This window comes from Mauremys reevesii, linkage group 9, assembly GCF_016161935.1.
Source record: "Mauremys reevesii isolate NIE-2019 linkage group 9, ASM1616193v1, whole genome shotgun sequence".
In the NCBI taxonomy this organism is placed as follows: domain Eukaryota; kingdom Metazoa; phylum Chordata; order Testudines; family Geoemydidae; genus Mauremys; species Mauremys reevesii.
This window is the reverse complement of record NC_052631.1, coordinates 103353711-103369448: the sequence shown is the minus strand read 5'-3', so window position 1 is coordinate 103369448 and position 15738 is coordinate 103353711. Positions and strand designations below refer to the sequence as shown.

The window sequence follows — 15738 nt, the reverse complement described above, 5'->3', positions numbered from 1 at the left end:
GGACCCAAAAAACCCACTGCTGAGGTCCAAGGTCCTGGCTCTGGGTGGCAGCCCGGAGATCTGTCCCGCTGCCCGCCTGGGAGGCGACGGATGGCTGACGCGAAGGCCACGGGGGCAGAGGCGCGGATGGAGTGCGCCGTGGGAGGCGGCAGCTTGTCCCCGGACGGTGCCGAGGATCGGTGCCGGCCGTCACGGTGCCAGGATGGAGATCTTGACCGTTGACCACTTCGGTACCGGGAGCCTGAGCGCGACCTCGATCGTCTGTGACGAGAGCGGCTTCGGGAGTCGCGATGTCGAGATCGGTACCGGGAGCCGGACCTCCGACGGTACCGTCGGTCCGGTGACTGGGACCGTGAGCGTCGCCGGGAGTGCGACCGGTACCGCGATACTGAGCGGTACCGGGACTGCGACCAGTGCCGGGACGGGGAGCGGTACCGAGACGGGGAGCGGTGCCGGGATCGGGATCGACGAGACGGCGACCGTTTCCTGGATCGGGACCGGGTCCGAGACTTGGAGCGCCGTCCATCCCGTCTGTCGGGGGCTGCATCATTGCTGGCTTGCCCACCGACTGAACAGCCCGCACCGGCGGTGCCGGAGGCTCGGTGCCTCTGCGAGCTCAATAAGCTCTCTCGCCGTCGCAAATGCCTCAGGCGTGGACGGGAGATGCAGCTCGACCGCGGTCGGCACCGGGGAGCAGGGAGGTACCGGACTCGACGGCTCTTGAGGTGCCAAAGTCAACGGAACCGTGCACGGCTTGTGCACTACCACAGCCGGTGCCGGAGGTGCCGGTGATGGCTGGGTAAGCTGTCCCGAAGTTGGAGGCTTAGGAGCCGAGTGCGCTGTCTTCCGCTTCCTCTGTGGGGAGAGGGAATGGTGCCGGGACTTCGGTGCTGTCTGCGACTCTTTAGCTGCGTCGGTACCGGGACGGCTTGGTGCCGCTGGAGCGCTGCGCGCCGAGGACGGTTTCGGTGCCGCCGAGGACGGAGCGGGAGGTTGAAGTGCCGACTCCGTGAGGAGCTGTTTGAGGCGAGAGTCTCGCTCCTTTCTCGTGCGCGGCTTAAACGCAGTGCAAATCGGGCACTTATCTGTCCTGTGAGATTCCCCGAGGCAGCGCAGGCAGGAGTCGTGTGGGTCGCCGATGGGCATGCGCCGCTGGCAAGCCGCGCAGGGCTTGAACCCCGGTGCCTTGGACATGAGCCTGCACCGGTCGTGGAAGAAGAGGGGCTAACCCCTCTAATTCCCTTACTATACTATAACTACTAAACTTAATCAACTAATCTAACAACTAAACTAAGTTAACTAACTATATACACTGAAGAGATGGAGAAACGCTAGGGCTATGGAGGTGAAAGAGCACTCCACTGTTCCAACTGGCCGTCACGGGCGGTAAGAAGGAACTGAGGAGCGGACGGGCCGGCTGGGGTATATATTCGGCGCCATAGCGGCGCCACTCCAGGGGGCGCCCAGCCGGCCCGCCGGAGTTGCTAGGGTAAAAATGTTCCGGAGAGCCGTGCACGCACGGCGCGCACACCTAACTGGAATGCACAGGAGCAATCACTTGAAGAAGAACAATATTTAACATTGTGGGAAAATGCAATTAGTACATCTGTTTAAAGTAATTTTCCTAAGCTGCTCAATGGAAATACTTGGAAACAGCAAACTGAAGAAAACTACTTGAACAGGAAATTGTACTATCCAACTTTATTTAAGAGTGCTCAGATACCACCAGGATGACATTTTAGAACTGCTTGTAATAAAGCAGTTCTCAGAGGCCTTAGAGATGGAAAAAGGCTATTAAAGCCACTTACCCTATACTCTGTCAGAGCAAAATTTTCCCACCTTTGATACCTATGAAAATTCCTTATTACAGCAATTCTAAAACACTACTCCAGTGTCAACTGGGCAGCGTTACACGTGAATAGGTATTTCATGCGTTAAGTTATACCAATAATTAACAATATACCACATTGGGTAGAATATAGGCAGACCTGAATACTTCTCCCAGCTAGAAAAAAGTGCTTATTTGTATCTACACAATTCTTTGCTCACTAGAATTAACTGAAGAACATGACAGGCATAAACAGTTACCTTTTCGAAGTGATGAATGGCAAGCCAAATTTCTCCTTGAGCATTGAAAACACAGCCAAGATTACTCCATGCTACTGCAAAGTTTGGTTGAGTCTCAATTGCTTTCAAGTAACAGGCCTTGAAACAGTTAAGAAAGATAGAGAGGAAGGGGAATATTTGTAAAAAGAAAAATGAGAAAAAAAAAATAATCGTCAGTATTCCTTCTCTAACCAGCCAAAAGTGATCCTGCAGTATAGGCTAGCTTGCGCCAAAACTAATGCACTGTAAACAGCTGGCTGATCCTGCGCCAGCGCAAACCAAAACCTAAGTGCAAGCCCACCATTTTTCAGTTATGCTGATCTTTAGGTAATATGCCTTCAGAGACCAATTCACCTGAGGACTTAACAATGTTAGTACAGAACTGAGGATTTTTCTTCCAAATCATTTCTAGTTCTGACTTGTCTGCCAAATCTAGGAGTCATCAAGAATTTACTCCATAAAGCAACTGGTTTCCCTTGACACAAAGGCCTTAAGTCAGGAAAAATGTATATGATTTTAAAAGTACTCTGAAGATGTGGACATAAAATGTTTTAAAAAAAATCTAAAAGCAAACTACTGAAAGTGGTATTAACATTTTGAAGGTTTACCTGTCCTTTCCCTTGAGTCAGAAGTTGTATGCAAGTTGTATTTTATTCTGCTATTTTTACTAACAACTCCTCCCTCTTGAATATATTTTCACTGAGTCATCTCAGCCTCAAAACCTCAAATAACAGAATTGCATGAAGGTTTAGGTCCCTGTAATGCAAGCGCAAGAAGTCGCTGGCGCATCCTAACAGCACGCCGCCACGCTATCGCTGCAAATTGCTGTGCTATGTAGACTGCCCCAAGATAGAGTGAACGGCCAACCAGAATCATTAATCTACCAGACAGACCCATGTAGAAACTTCCATGTTAAATTTGACAACTGGACTAAATGAACGGTGACCCGATTTTATCTAAAAGGGTATGGCATGGAGCTCAGACAGCCGCCCAATCAGAGATTAATCATCTAGTCAACCGTTCACAAGGGCTTACTCGCACGCAATGCGCGTTACCGCTGCGCAGCCTTTGCGCTACTGCAGGATCACAGCGCATCATCAGAAGAGCAGAACGCTGCAATCCAAACAAAGAAGAAAAAAAGGAAAAAATGAACAACAGAAGAGTTAGAAGCTTTTACTATAAACTATTTCCAATTATTATTTCTTTTTAAATATCTTAATTTACTTTTACTTTATTTCTTTGAAAGAATTGTGGCTAGTAGTATAAAACATTCTCTTACATTACTTGCTTGTAAATAAAGTATTTTAAGCTGTTTCTGAAGCCACAAGACAGAAGATTCAGGCATGGAGGCAAATGGTTTTGCTGTGGCAGTTACAAACCCGTTACCATATTTCTCATCATGTGACTTTTCGGTGCGTTCCTTGCTGGAAGAGGAGGAGGAGGTGTGTGTCTGCCCTAGATCCAGGCCTCGAGCTCCCTTCAGCGAGGCACCTTACGCATGGAATAGGAGGTTTCACCCACCTGAAACCTTCTAAATACAATATCAGTGGTGAAAAACCAAAAACAAGAGAGAAAATAAAACAAGATCATTAGTAAAAGTTCAACAAAGCAATTGAAATTCTCTGGATATGTCTAACATGGGAATGAGAACAATCTGTAACATAGGAGTCATGCAGAAGGGAGAGGGTTAATCAGGGCTATTGCATACAGCAGGGACTTTTTTTTTTTTTTTTTTTGGAAGAAAGGCTCTGAAATGTCTACCAAGAAATTAAGTTTTGGTTCAAACTGTAAGGAATTTGCTGGCTTGATCTTTCAAATGCACTGATAACCAAAGAAATACATTGCAATTTACTCAAGATATTTTTCTTGCTCAATGAGTTCTCAGAAAAAAACAGAATAACTTTCAAACTAGGTGTCTCCAGAGCTCTGAAACAAAGAGGTCAGCAACCTAAGGCAGGCGCAGTGTCTTGGCCTATACCAGTCACACTAAAGCTGCAGTGAAGTGCAATGCATGTTAGCTGTCCACTTGGTGGGCTGAGAACCAAGTGTCTCAAAGACATTTATAATTCGTGAACTACTATTTCAGAATCTGTTCAGCTCAGATCTGACCAACTGTGAATTATGCTGGTCTAGACAAGTATGCATCCGAGTTGTCAGAAAAAAATATGAACAATGCACTTTAAAGTAGCACTCCCCCTACCCTGTAAATAGATAGTTCTGAAAGCAATATCCCTCCCCAAATGGTGCTGCAGCCAAATAGACAGCTACACTGTTCATACACTCCACTTGTTAGCATGCGCGTGGGGCTTGGAGTGACAGACGTGGAGTCCAAAGTCACTCTGGTTTCTCCACACTCCTCACCCCTGCAGCGCGGACGCGTAAGGTGGCTTGTAACAAGACCATTTTGTTTTGAAATCAAAGTTTTAAATATGTCAAGAGCTTTAAAACCCATGTTGGTATTCGAATTCTCAGTTTGGGAAACACAGACTGCTAGAAGCCACCTTTCCACTTTAGCAAGTTTTCTTTCAATCAGTTCATTTCCCAAACAAACCAGCTTTGTCCTTCTGATACTTTATTTTGGGGGGAAGACATGGAAGCACAAGTTTAGGGGATGATGTACTGCATCTATGATAGTTTATTAGCCTTTCTTCCACTATAAAGGTGAGGGGAAAGGTTAAAGAATAAAATCTTTAAAAGCCAATATTACAGAGTAACATTTGGATAAGGTTCTTCTCCACTTACAAGCCGCAAAGGACTTTAGAAGAGCAGCATTTTCAAAAGCACCTGCATTGTACAGGAATCTCGAGCTAAATCACAGGCTCTCTGCTTGGCACCAGCAGGCAAGCCTCAGATTTGAAGGAATGTTATTTATTTCCAGATAAGATCATGGTGAAGGCCCTGCCCAAGACTTCAGAATGATATCAGATAGTCTAGTTCAGCAGAAAGACTCAGTAATGTTCCGTTTCTTGTTTTAAACCAACATTTAACATGGACGTGCCATATCTTGCCCTGCAACTACGCTGGGACAATTCAGTGCCTTCAGTTTTCAGCAGTTTCTCAGATTGTTTGCAGATCAACGCAGATTTGAAGACTTGGTGGAAAGTTCAAGTTTTCAAAACATTGATGTTTAAATGTATTCTACTGAACACCTACCTTGGCTTCTTCCAAGCGACCCAGGGCTTTGAGCAGGTTCCCCAGGTCACTACGAACACAGTACAAGTCCTGAAAATCAAAGTCATGTTGTCAGCAGCTGCACTTGGGAGTGAAGAGACTTCTTCAAAGAGGTCTTATGAAAGTGAACTTTGCTTAGACTTCTCTAATCCCCTAGTGCTCACTGTTTTCTATTGTACCATTCAAGACCCTTCATAACCAAGTAGATGAGGCCTAATGACTTCTCTAGACCTAAAATCTTTGATGTCGTGCGTAATCAAACTGTTAAACAGTAATATGGTGACTCCTACAAAGAGAAGCACTCAATTAATCCAATTCCAGTAATGGAAAAACACCAACAGCAAACAAAGAAAATAAGTTTTTAGGTCTCGTTTTTGTATGAGGGCCTCAATTCTTTTGAGCAGTAGTGAAAATAATTTTGGGAGAACTGTATCATAAAAATCTACCTTAGGTCTCAAACCCATCACCCTAATCGTACCTTCATAATTATCTGTGCTTTGTTCAGATTCTATTGTGATGGGACCTTAAGTACCTAGACAGAAAGTAACCCTGCCTCTAAGGCAGCGTTTCTTTTCCACTTTTCTTCATTTGGTAGTTTGTCCCATTTCCCCTGCTTTGCTGTCCCTATTTTATCATTTTCTTACTTTCACTGTAACCAGAGCCAGGACTCAGAACTGAAATATTATTTTGGCAGCAAATGGGAGGACCAGGAGAGGAAGGCACCTCCAGCGTCCACTCCCCAGAAAGATACACATTTTAAACCTGTTTTACATTAAGCAGAACACAAGGAAACAATAGTACAGTATTCCTGAGGAAAGCTAAACCTAAATTTTTTACCAGAGGTTATTTTTATCAAATAAAATCATGGTCTTTAACCACCCCAGGAAAAAGCCAGTTAGAAAATGCCTTACACTTGGACTATTTTAAAAACAATTTTGTTAATGTACATCAGATTACACATAGTTTTAGTTACATATTTAAACTGTGGTTACACAAGACAGTATATGTGGATTAATTTACGGATGTACAAAAAGTAAAACTGAGTGCGTATAATACTAATATATGTATTTATAATACTGATCAGAATATCTGCATACATTTTGCTTCAGTACTCTCTCAGGGAATTTATATATGTCATGACCCATTTCAGTTTTCAATATTATATAAACAAAAGTCAAAAACATTTGATTATGTGAAAACGACAATGCAGAGTTGTTGGCCTGAAGCATTAAGCAATCAGAAGCATGCACAGTTGCAGACTACCAGTCCAGTTCCTATTGGCCATGCATGAAACTATAGCAGAAGACCAACTCTGAACCTACTCCTCAGTTCTGAAGGGATGTATCTAAAGTTTTAAATGATTTGTTCTATGCTTGCTGAACTTCTGGATACTAACAATTATTTCTCGCAGATTCCTGGTTTAAATCAGTATTTACTAGCGCCCTGTGCTAAATTAGTTTTTCCCTGGGGAAACTGACAACCCTGATCCAGTAGCCAATTGTCCCACTGCAGTCAGCAGGGCTGTGTGAAGTATTTGGAGAGCACAATGCAACCAGAGGTCAGCTCAGGCCTAATTTTAAATCCTGAAATAAACCTGAAGCAAGCACAACCCAATGCAAATCCCACCTGAGTGTGCTGAGGCATTTACAGAACTGACCCAAACACGACCCTTCCCCCTGAACTCGTGTCAGCATGGCCTCCTCATCCTTGTGGTTTGGCCTGGTGGGGGTTTCCAGCCCCCCTTGCCCATGGAGTTAACATGACAGCTGCTGCATGCCCTGCTCCTTCTGGCTACCATGGCCTCATTGTATTGTGCATGATGTGGAGTGAGAAGTCTACATCAGTCATACTCCACAGAGAGATTGTAGTGGCCAGCAGGAGAGGGGCCTGCAGCCACTGCCACACTGACCGCATGGGTAGGTGGTGACAGAGCCTATCTGACCCAAATGGGTCAGGTTATATTCTGACTTGACCCAAACCCCAAAACTGTATTCTGATTCTGTCAGGTTCAAGTCAGGTTGCAAGGCTTTAGTGAAGACTAAAAAGATACTGAACAGTCTAACATCTTGGCATTAGGTATATGACAAAGTCACTAAAGCAGATGATCCCATCCAAGGGAAACACTGAAATGTTTAATATTAATCTTTTTTGCATCTTGTTAATCCATAGTATGGATTAATTAGTATTTAACAACTTTCAGGTTTAGATTTTGCCATATGATTTAAAAACTTCAAAAGACATTAATGACAGAACAGCATTCCCTAGTTCTCAGAGATCAATTTTTCCCTACTCTTCCTTCTCATAGAATTTCCCCATGTAAGTCAAAGGCATCAACAGCAAATCACCTATTAGAAAAATCTAAAATCATTCATGGGTTCTAAAGCCATAACGGACCACTGATCTAGTCTGACCTACTGTATAACACAGGGCACAGAATTTCCCCAAATTAGCATATCTTTTAGAACATCAATCTTGATTTAAAGATTGCCAGCAATTGGGAATCTACCATAATTCTTAGTAAACTGTTTCAATGGTTAATTACCCTCGCTATTAAAAAAAGTATGCCTTATTCCCAGTCTGAATTTCTTCAGCTTCCAGCCACCGGATCACGTTATACCTTTTTCTGCTAGACTGAAGAACCTATCATCAAGTATCAGGTCCCCATGTAGGTACTTATAGACTAAGGCTCGGTCTACGCTACCAACCTATGTCAATATAACTACATCCCTCAGGGGTGTAGAAAAAAAATCATGCCCCAAGCAATGTAGTTATAGTGACCTACCCACCAGAGTAGACAGTGCTATGTTGGCAGAAGAGCATCTCCCATTGACACAGCTACCACCTCTTGGGGAAGTGGATTAACGACGCTGATGGGAGAACATTAAAGCACTACAGCTGTGCCAAATCACCGTTTTATGTGTACACAAGCCCTAATCAAGCCACCCCTTAATCTTCTCTTTGTTAAGCTAAACAGGTTGAGTTCCCTCAGTCTACCACTATAAGGCATGTTTTCTAATCCTTTATTCATTCTCCCGGCTCTTCTCTGAACCCTCTTCTATTTATCAACATCCTTGAATTTTGGATACCGGAATCAGGTATTCTGGCAACAGTCTCACTAATGTCAATTACAAAAGTAAAATAACCTCTCTACTCCTACTCGAGATTCTCCTGTTTATGCAGCTAAGAACTGAATTAACCCTTGTGGCAACAGCATTGCCCTGGGAGCTCATATTCAGCTGACTATTCACCACAACTCCCAAATCTTTTTCAGAGTCATTGCTTGGGAAATTTCCTCTAACAACTCAATTATACAGTTAAGTATATAACAAGCAGTCACAGAACATTCCCAGAAAAAAAAAAATTTCCCACAAACAAAGAATGTCATGCCTTTTAAAAATTGTAAAAAGAATGTTAATTGTAAAAAATCTGATCACTAGGAACATTTTCAGCGGTTCTCAAACTGTGGGTCGTGACCCCATTTTAAATGGTCGCCAGATTGGCGTTAGACCTGCTGGAGCCCAGGACTGAAGCTGACGCCCAACCCCCACCACCCAGGGCTGAAGCCCAAGGACTTTGGCCCAGGGTGGCGGGGCCTGGGCTTTGGCCATCCAGCCTGAGGTCATGTAGTAATTGGTGCAATGAAGTTTGAGAACCCCTGCACTAAAGTCTATGGTTAGGGTTTCACTACCAGCCTTAACTCTTCAAACCATCACGTAACCAAAGACTTCTCTATCTGTACTGAAGCAGCAGTGTGCTTGATGGTGGGGTATAGCATAGAGCTCTATGAACAAAGTGTTACTTACAGGATTGTACTGAAGAGCAGAAACATAGGCTTGTACTGCCCCTTCCATATCACCTGCAGCTACCAGTGCAGCAGCCAGATTAATATATCCATCAATGAAATCTGGTTTGAGGCGTAGCGCGTGCCTATAATGCTCAATAGCTTCTTGCAGCTGCCCACGTTCCTTGTACACATTCCCTAGATTCGAGTAGGCTTCGGCCAACAATGGATTCTGTTTAATAGCCAAAGTGCTGAAGTGAGCAGACCTGGAGAAAATCAGACAGGTTAACACAAACAACTTTGCCAATGGTGGGGTTTACAGGCAAGCCTACGGCCAGAATTACTGGTACAATCTCAAATCCAGGGCTTTGGAGCGGAGCCCAGAGCTGGAGCGTGGAGCAGCTCCAGAGCAGTGGAGCGGCAGGTTTTTGCCTGAGCTGGAGCGGAGCACAGCTCCAAAGCCCTGCAGTCAAATCAGTCAAATATATAAACAACTAGCCATCCTTGCAAAACCATCCAGCAAGTTTTATCTGCCCAGGCACAAAATCTACTATTCCAACTTCACAATATTTTACATGCTTATTCAAGACAGATTACTTGTCAGAGGTAAGTTGAATTTTGCAAATCTTCTAGCCTAAGCTCACACTGATGGATCAAAAACACTGCAAGACTTCTATTCACACTTTTCAGCAGTTGCAGGCTTTGGCACTCCTTCCAATCAACCTACAAATGTTTTTTCTGACTCCTTTTCAATAGACAGTATAACAGGGAGGGGTGTTATAAAAACTTTTTGTTCTCTAAACTTGGGAAATATTACACTTGATCTAAACCACATGATACCAAGGCACTATGGTGAGGAGATGCTTGTAGCAATAATTCTAAACACACCATTTAATTAGTTACACCTCCAATAACTAGAACAGTTAGCAAGCTTTTAAACATCTGAGGTATAGCAGAAAGATTAATGAAGGTAAAAATATACCAATGAGTCAACTTTGAGGCTGAGAAAATTTCACAAAGATTCCAAAGAGAGGAACATATTTCAGAGGTAAACAACATGTGTTGCAGGCTAGCAGCTAGTATCCAAGTAGCACCAGAAGAAATAACGCATAAGTGCCTTTGAGTGCACCTGGTACATACAGTTGATGCTGATTTGTCCATTTATGGCATTAAAAGAAGTTATCCCTGTCACATGTTTAACCAACTTAAGCTATTTAAAGGAATGCACGCCTCTCTCTATTCTTCAATTCAGTTACTTTGGGCTTGGCTACACTTACAAATTTGCAGCGCTGCAGCAGGGTGTGAAAACACACCCTCTCCAGCGCTGCAAATTGCGGCGCTGCAAAGCGCCAGTGTGGTTAAAGCCCCAGCGCTGGGAGCGTGGCTCCCAGCGCTGTACGTTATTCCCCACAGGGAGGTGGAGTACGGACAGCACTGGGAGAGCTTTCTCCCAGCGCTGGCGCTTTGACCACACTTAGCGCTTCAAAGCGCTGCCACGGCAGCGCTTTGAAGTGTAAGTGTAGCCAAAGCCTTAGAGCACAAAGCCCAAAGCTCTGAGGAGGCTTAATAAAAGCTAACACACTTTCATGTGTTTTGCATGAAGATTGCCATTTCAGAGACTCCCATTCCCAAACTGGTAGAGTATGGTTTCACAGAGCATAATTTACCAACCTTGGACACAACCTCTACAGAAAGTGGTAAAAAAAGGCCTAGAAGACAGATCAGACACTACCTTGGAGTTGTCTGGGATGCTATTCACCATAACCAAAGCCAAAAACGGAAAAATAATCTATAGTTAGTGCCCTGATCTTCCCTGTTGTCAGTCAAATAGCAACTCAAATATCAGTTCTGATAACAAAATTAACTAGAATTATAACAAAGTTTCTCAAAGCTGCAGACAGCAATAAATAGATTCTTTTTTCAGACTAGAAGTGTTAACAATACAAAGAGTATAAATGGACATTCCAAATCTCCTACCTGTCCAGTCTGCGACACTGGAAGTGAATGGATGATAGTAATAAAAGAACGCCAGTGTTATCAGGCTCTTGCCTCCAAAGCTGCATGCAGTGTCTCTCTGCTGCTTCAAAGTCTCCTGCCTGATATTCACGATGAGCCAACTCCGCTAACCCTTGGAAGGAAAGCATACGTTTCGTTGGTTCTGGAGAATCACCAAAACATTTAGGGGGGAAAACAAAAAGTTAGAAAATGGAAACAAAAAAGTTGTAAAAATATGGTGTGTAAAATTAAAGGATGAAAATGCTTGAAAACTACGTAAAGCACTAGAGTGTCTGCATTTTAAACTCCTAAATCCTCATTTCAACATACTTTTATGATATCTCTAAGCATATAAATTAATCCTACTTTACAATGGTCTTCTTTCCTCAATCAGAGTTGGGAAATATATTCAATAAGAATTTATAATCAATATATTAAAAATTGGTGAATTTCTGAAAAAATCAGTCATTACTCCCTGCTTCTCTTTTCATGACATACAAAACTATCAAACTAAATAATATAACATACAACCACTGAGTTTTTAAAACTGAATTAGAGACTTCACACTTAAATTCTATTTGAAGAGACTTCTGCTGCAATATTGTATTTCCTATCCTTAATACCAAATACCTCAGCATGAAAACAGGTTGAATGTTTGCTTATTCCCCCCACCTGAAGCTAGAACCTGCTCATAATATTATAATCAGTTTCTCTAGTAAGTATTGTGTGGGAAACAGCAAGAACAGTAGCATTCTTAAAAATAAAGATATAGGTTTCATGCAAAAAAAATCAAGAAATAAAAGAAAGGGAACAGAAAGACTTTTACTACATATGCAGACTTGTTTTCCATTAGAACTTGTTTCAAAGTTTTCATATGGTGCCACCAAGTCTCAAATAGTATTTCCCTTGCCCTCACACACTGCCTCTCTCATCTATGCTGAACAAAAATAAAAAACCATCCAGAGGGTGGCTTGGCTGACAGAGCATGCTGTAATTAAAGACTATATTCTCCTAGCCTTTCAAGGAAGGGGTCATTAGGAAGGACAGGCTGTTTGGGGGACAAGGTTGTTAAGCAGATGGAGTTATTAATTTTGAATGTCTAGTTAGATTAGGAAGAGGAGTTTTACGTGTTTGATAAAACAAATATTTTTGTTGTATATATGCATATTTTAAAGATTTAAATAAAATAGCACCTTTCTGAGACAAAGATCATGCAATCTTACTTCGCAACTACAAATCACAGCTACCTAGCATGGAAAATGAACAATCAGGCTACTACTAAGCAGGGATCGAAAAATCCATCTGTCCCAGAGAACAGGAAAGTTGCCCTGCACCAAGTTCTGTCTGAACATTTTGTACTACTACTGTTATTTGTAACACTGAAGATTACTGTAAATGAAAAAGCAACTTCCATTTTTCCAATTATTGTGGGTGCGCTACAACACCCTTGTGCAGCCAGTTTCGCACATAAACATTTTGCACCATAACCTGGTTGATCTTCATTTTATTAAATGTAAAGCCGAAGTACGGCTGAACCCTCTGTAATACTAGGGACCTCAAACAGATCTAATTTACCAGGGAAGCATATAGATACTACAGAAATCCCCAAAAGTCAGTTTCCCTTGCTTGTGAGAATCTAAAAAGTATACTGCTGTGTGAAAAGTAGGAAATTGTGAAAAAAGAAAGAGAAAGATCAAGTGAATTTGAAGCTACTTACTCAGTTTTTTAATTCACTCGTTTCAAATTGATGGTATCCCCTCAATCTTTCATTTAAAAATGACTATTTCCAGTGCTGATTGTAAAGAGACACTCAGTTCATGTTTGGAAGGCTAAGCTGATTCAGTGTTATCTTCCAAGGGAAGACAGACAGCTCTAGTGTCTCTCCTATTGTTCATAGCTTTGACATGCTGCCCTAGGGTGGAATTAGCAACACTGTGGTCATGTACATAACTATGAATCCCTCAAGTTTTATCACACAGCTTTGGAAAGTTCCTAAGAGAAGCTGGCTTAAGTTATTCGCAGACAAACCTCCAAAACAGGCTGAAAGAATAAGTAGCCCTTCAAATTTTTAATCCTACTACTAGCCACAGGCTATGAAAGCTGGACTCTTCTTGGGGAATCTAAGGACAGCACCATTCCCAGGAGCTTGATCTGGTGGAGGACTAGGCAGCTCACCAGAGGATTGCCTAGACCAGTGGTTTTCAAACTGTGGGTTGTGACCCATTACTGGGTCGCAGAATGTAAGGCACTGGGTCGCGATGGCTCTGGTCCCATCATCATCGGCGCTGCCCAGCTAAGGCACCGCGCTGTGCCCCGTAGTAAGTGGCCAGCAGCAGGCCCAGCTCCTAGGTGGGGGGCGGCCCCACGGGGCTCCACACACTGCCCCCGCCCTGAGCACTGGCGCGGTGCCTGTGGGCAAGAGCCACCTAGGATCCAGACCTGCTGCTGGCCACTTTCAGATGCTGCACAGTCTGCAGTGCCAGGACAGGTGGGAAGACTGCCTCTGCACCCTGGCTGCACTGCTGACCGGGGGCTGCACTGCTGACCGGGGGCTGCGCCCCAACCCCAAGCACCACTCCTGAGCCCCCCCAACCCAGAGCCCCCTCCTGCACCCCAAACCCTTCATCCCTAGCCCCACCCAAGCCTGAACCCCAGCCCTGACCCCTCCCACCCCTAACCCCTGCCCCAGCCCAGAGCCTCCTCCCACCCCTGAACCCCTCATAACCAGCCCTCCCCCCCACCCCTAAGCCCCTCCCCCCCAAACCCGTAATCCCCAGCTCCATTGGGTTGCAGGCATCAACAATTTTCTTCAACTGGGTCACCAGAAAAGAGGTTTGAAAACCACTGGCCTAGACCACACTGTTAGGTACCCAGTTCCCATTGTTGCTACCTCTGGTTCAGTTTTAGTCCTTCAAATAGCTGGTGCCTGGTGAAAAAGATTCCAATCCCTGCTGTTAAGCGTTTTTCTACTACTGAAGTTGCAAAGACAAGGAAAGCTAAAAGGCGGGAATCAATTGCTATGTACTACTGCCCTTAAATCAAGATGGAAATGTTGAAATGAGATTTACAATTGTGAAACTAAAGGTAACCTGGCTTACTTGTTTTCTTTGATACTTAGATACAATTTTTTACCACCACCACGGTCTGTCAAAAAACAAACATTTAAGTTTCATGCTTAAAACTGAACTCCAGGTAAGACCTGGAGGGTGACAAATACAAGGAAGTGGATCAGAGATGCTTTACTTTTGTCCAAAACTTGGGAGAATGGATTTTACTAACCTGAGGATGGGTGAAACACACCCTTAGATTTCCTTCATTTGCCAACTCTTTCAAAAATGAGCAACATCCCCACTTCTCCCCACCAATTAAATTCAGGAGCCCTAGTGCCAACCAACCACTTCACTCCTGTTAAATTTTGGAACTGGTCCTACTTGCAAGTATTAGGGGATGTGGGGTGGCCACCTAGATCAGAGTCCAAAAGGAAATCAGAGCCCTTCTCTTTAACACTTATATAAAAGAGACACCAATTTATCCAACAAATGCACAGCCTTGCAATTAATACCTTCATCTAGAATCCACTTCAACTCAAAGTAGTTCTGTAAGTAACAATGATAGTTACCTAGATTCCAGAAGAGTTCTTCCTCAGGCACATACAGAACTCTTTTGCTATTATTTATATAGTCTAGTATAAGTACACTAATTCAAATGTTTTCTAAAGAGTACTTGACTTTATGAGAGACCTTGACCAAGAATATGTGCTGTGACAATAAATTAATGTTTGTCACGTGCTCAGATACAGCGATAACCAGCATAGAAAACAAATATGAAAAAGCTATAAAAAAGACCCCAATAGCTAATTTTCTTGCAAAAGATTTGATCTTAACAGCAGATCTTAAAAGCATTTTCCTATTAAGCTGTCAATTTATGAAATAAAGTATTTGGTTCACTTCAATGCATACTCCTGAAAGTACAGAAAAGGAACTCCTGAAAATTGTAATTGGAACTAAGGGGATGAGGTAGCAGGAGAGATCCAGGCATTTCCCAAGAAATATTTCTGGGCCCTATTTCATAAAGCCTTCACGCAAGTACGAACTAAATCATGGCTCTACAACCCATCAAAAAATGCACACTCATTGATGCTTTACAAGAAATTCAAGCTATGATGAAAACTGAAATATGAAAACAAAAAAGGCAAACAGTGTGACTTAAAAAATAGAAATAAAAGTTAAAAAAGGGTTAGACTAACGTGGCCCCCACAAATTGCAGTTTAAGACCTGCAATTTATACTATTTACCACAAGTTGTTACAGAAAAAACATAAATTCAGTGTGCCCAATTTGTTTGTTTTGCAAGATCAGCGAGCCACCTTGAGTTGCTGTGTGAAATATCTGGGGACTGCATTCTTCTATGCACACTTACTGAACCTCAGATACAGGCTTCTGGAAAATTCCACCTTTCAAATTGAATAATTTAGTATAAACTTCTCAGGCACTTGGTCACAAAACAGAAAAGGCAATATGCCCAAATACATGCGTTAGTCTCTAAGGTGCCGCAAGTACTCCTCGTTCTTTTTACAGAAACTAGTGTTTTATGCTGACACTATGATTCATACATCAACACGTAGGATACAGAATACTTCCGTACTAGCTTGTGCTTCCCACCAGCAGAAAACCCTTCCCCCACTGC

General features: G+C 43.2%; 1 protein-coding gene across 2 annotated transcripts in view; it reads right to left on the bottom strand.

The window, feature by feature from the left end:
- The window catches only part of OGT (O-linked N-acetylglucosamine (GlcNAc) transferase), an 85229-nt gene that overhangs the window by 68648 nt on the left and 843 nt on the right, over positions 1-15738 (bottom strand). The window contains exons 2-5 of one of the 2 annotated variants that reach the window (XM_039487818.1): positions 11036-11216; positions 9081-9324; positions 5260-5328; positions 2089-2205 (exon numbers count right to left, since the gene is read on the bottom strand). In XM_039487818.1, coding sequence (XP_039343752.1) covers positions 2089-2205; positions 5260-5328; positions 9081-9324; positions 11036-11216 — 611 coding nt within the window. The remainder of the gene's footprint in view (positions 1-2088; positions 2206-5259; positions 5329-9080; positions 9325-11035; positions 11217-15738) is intronic. The other variant, XM_039487819.1, reaches the window with a different exon arrangement.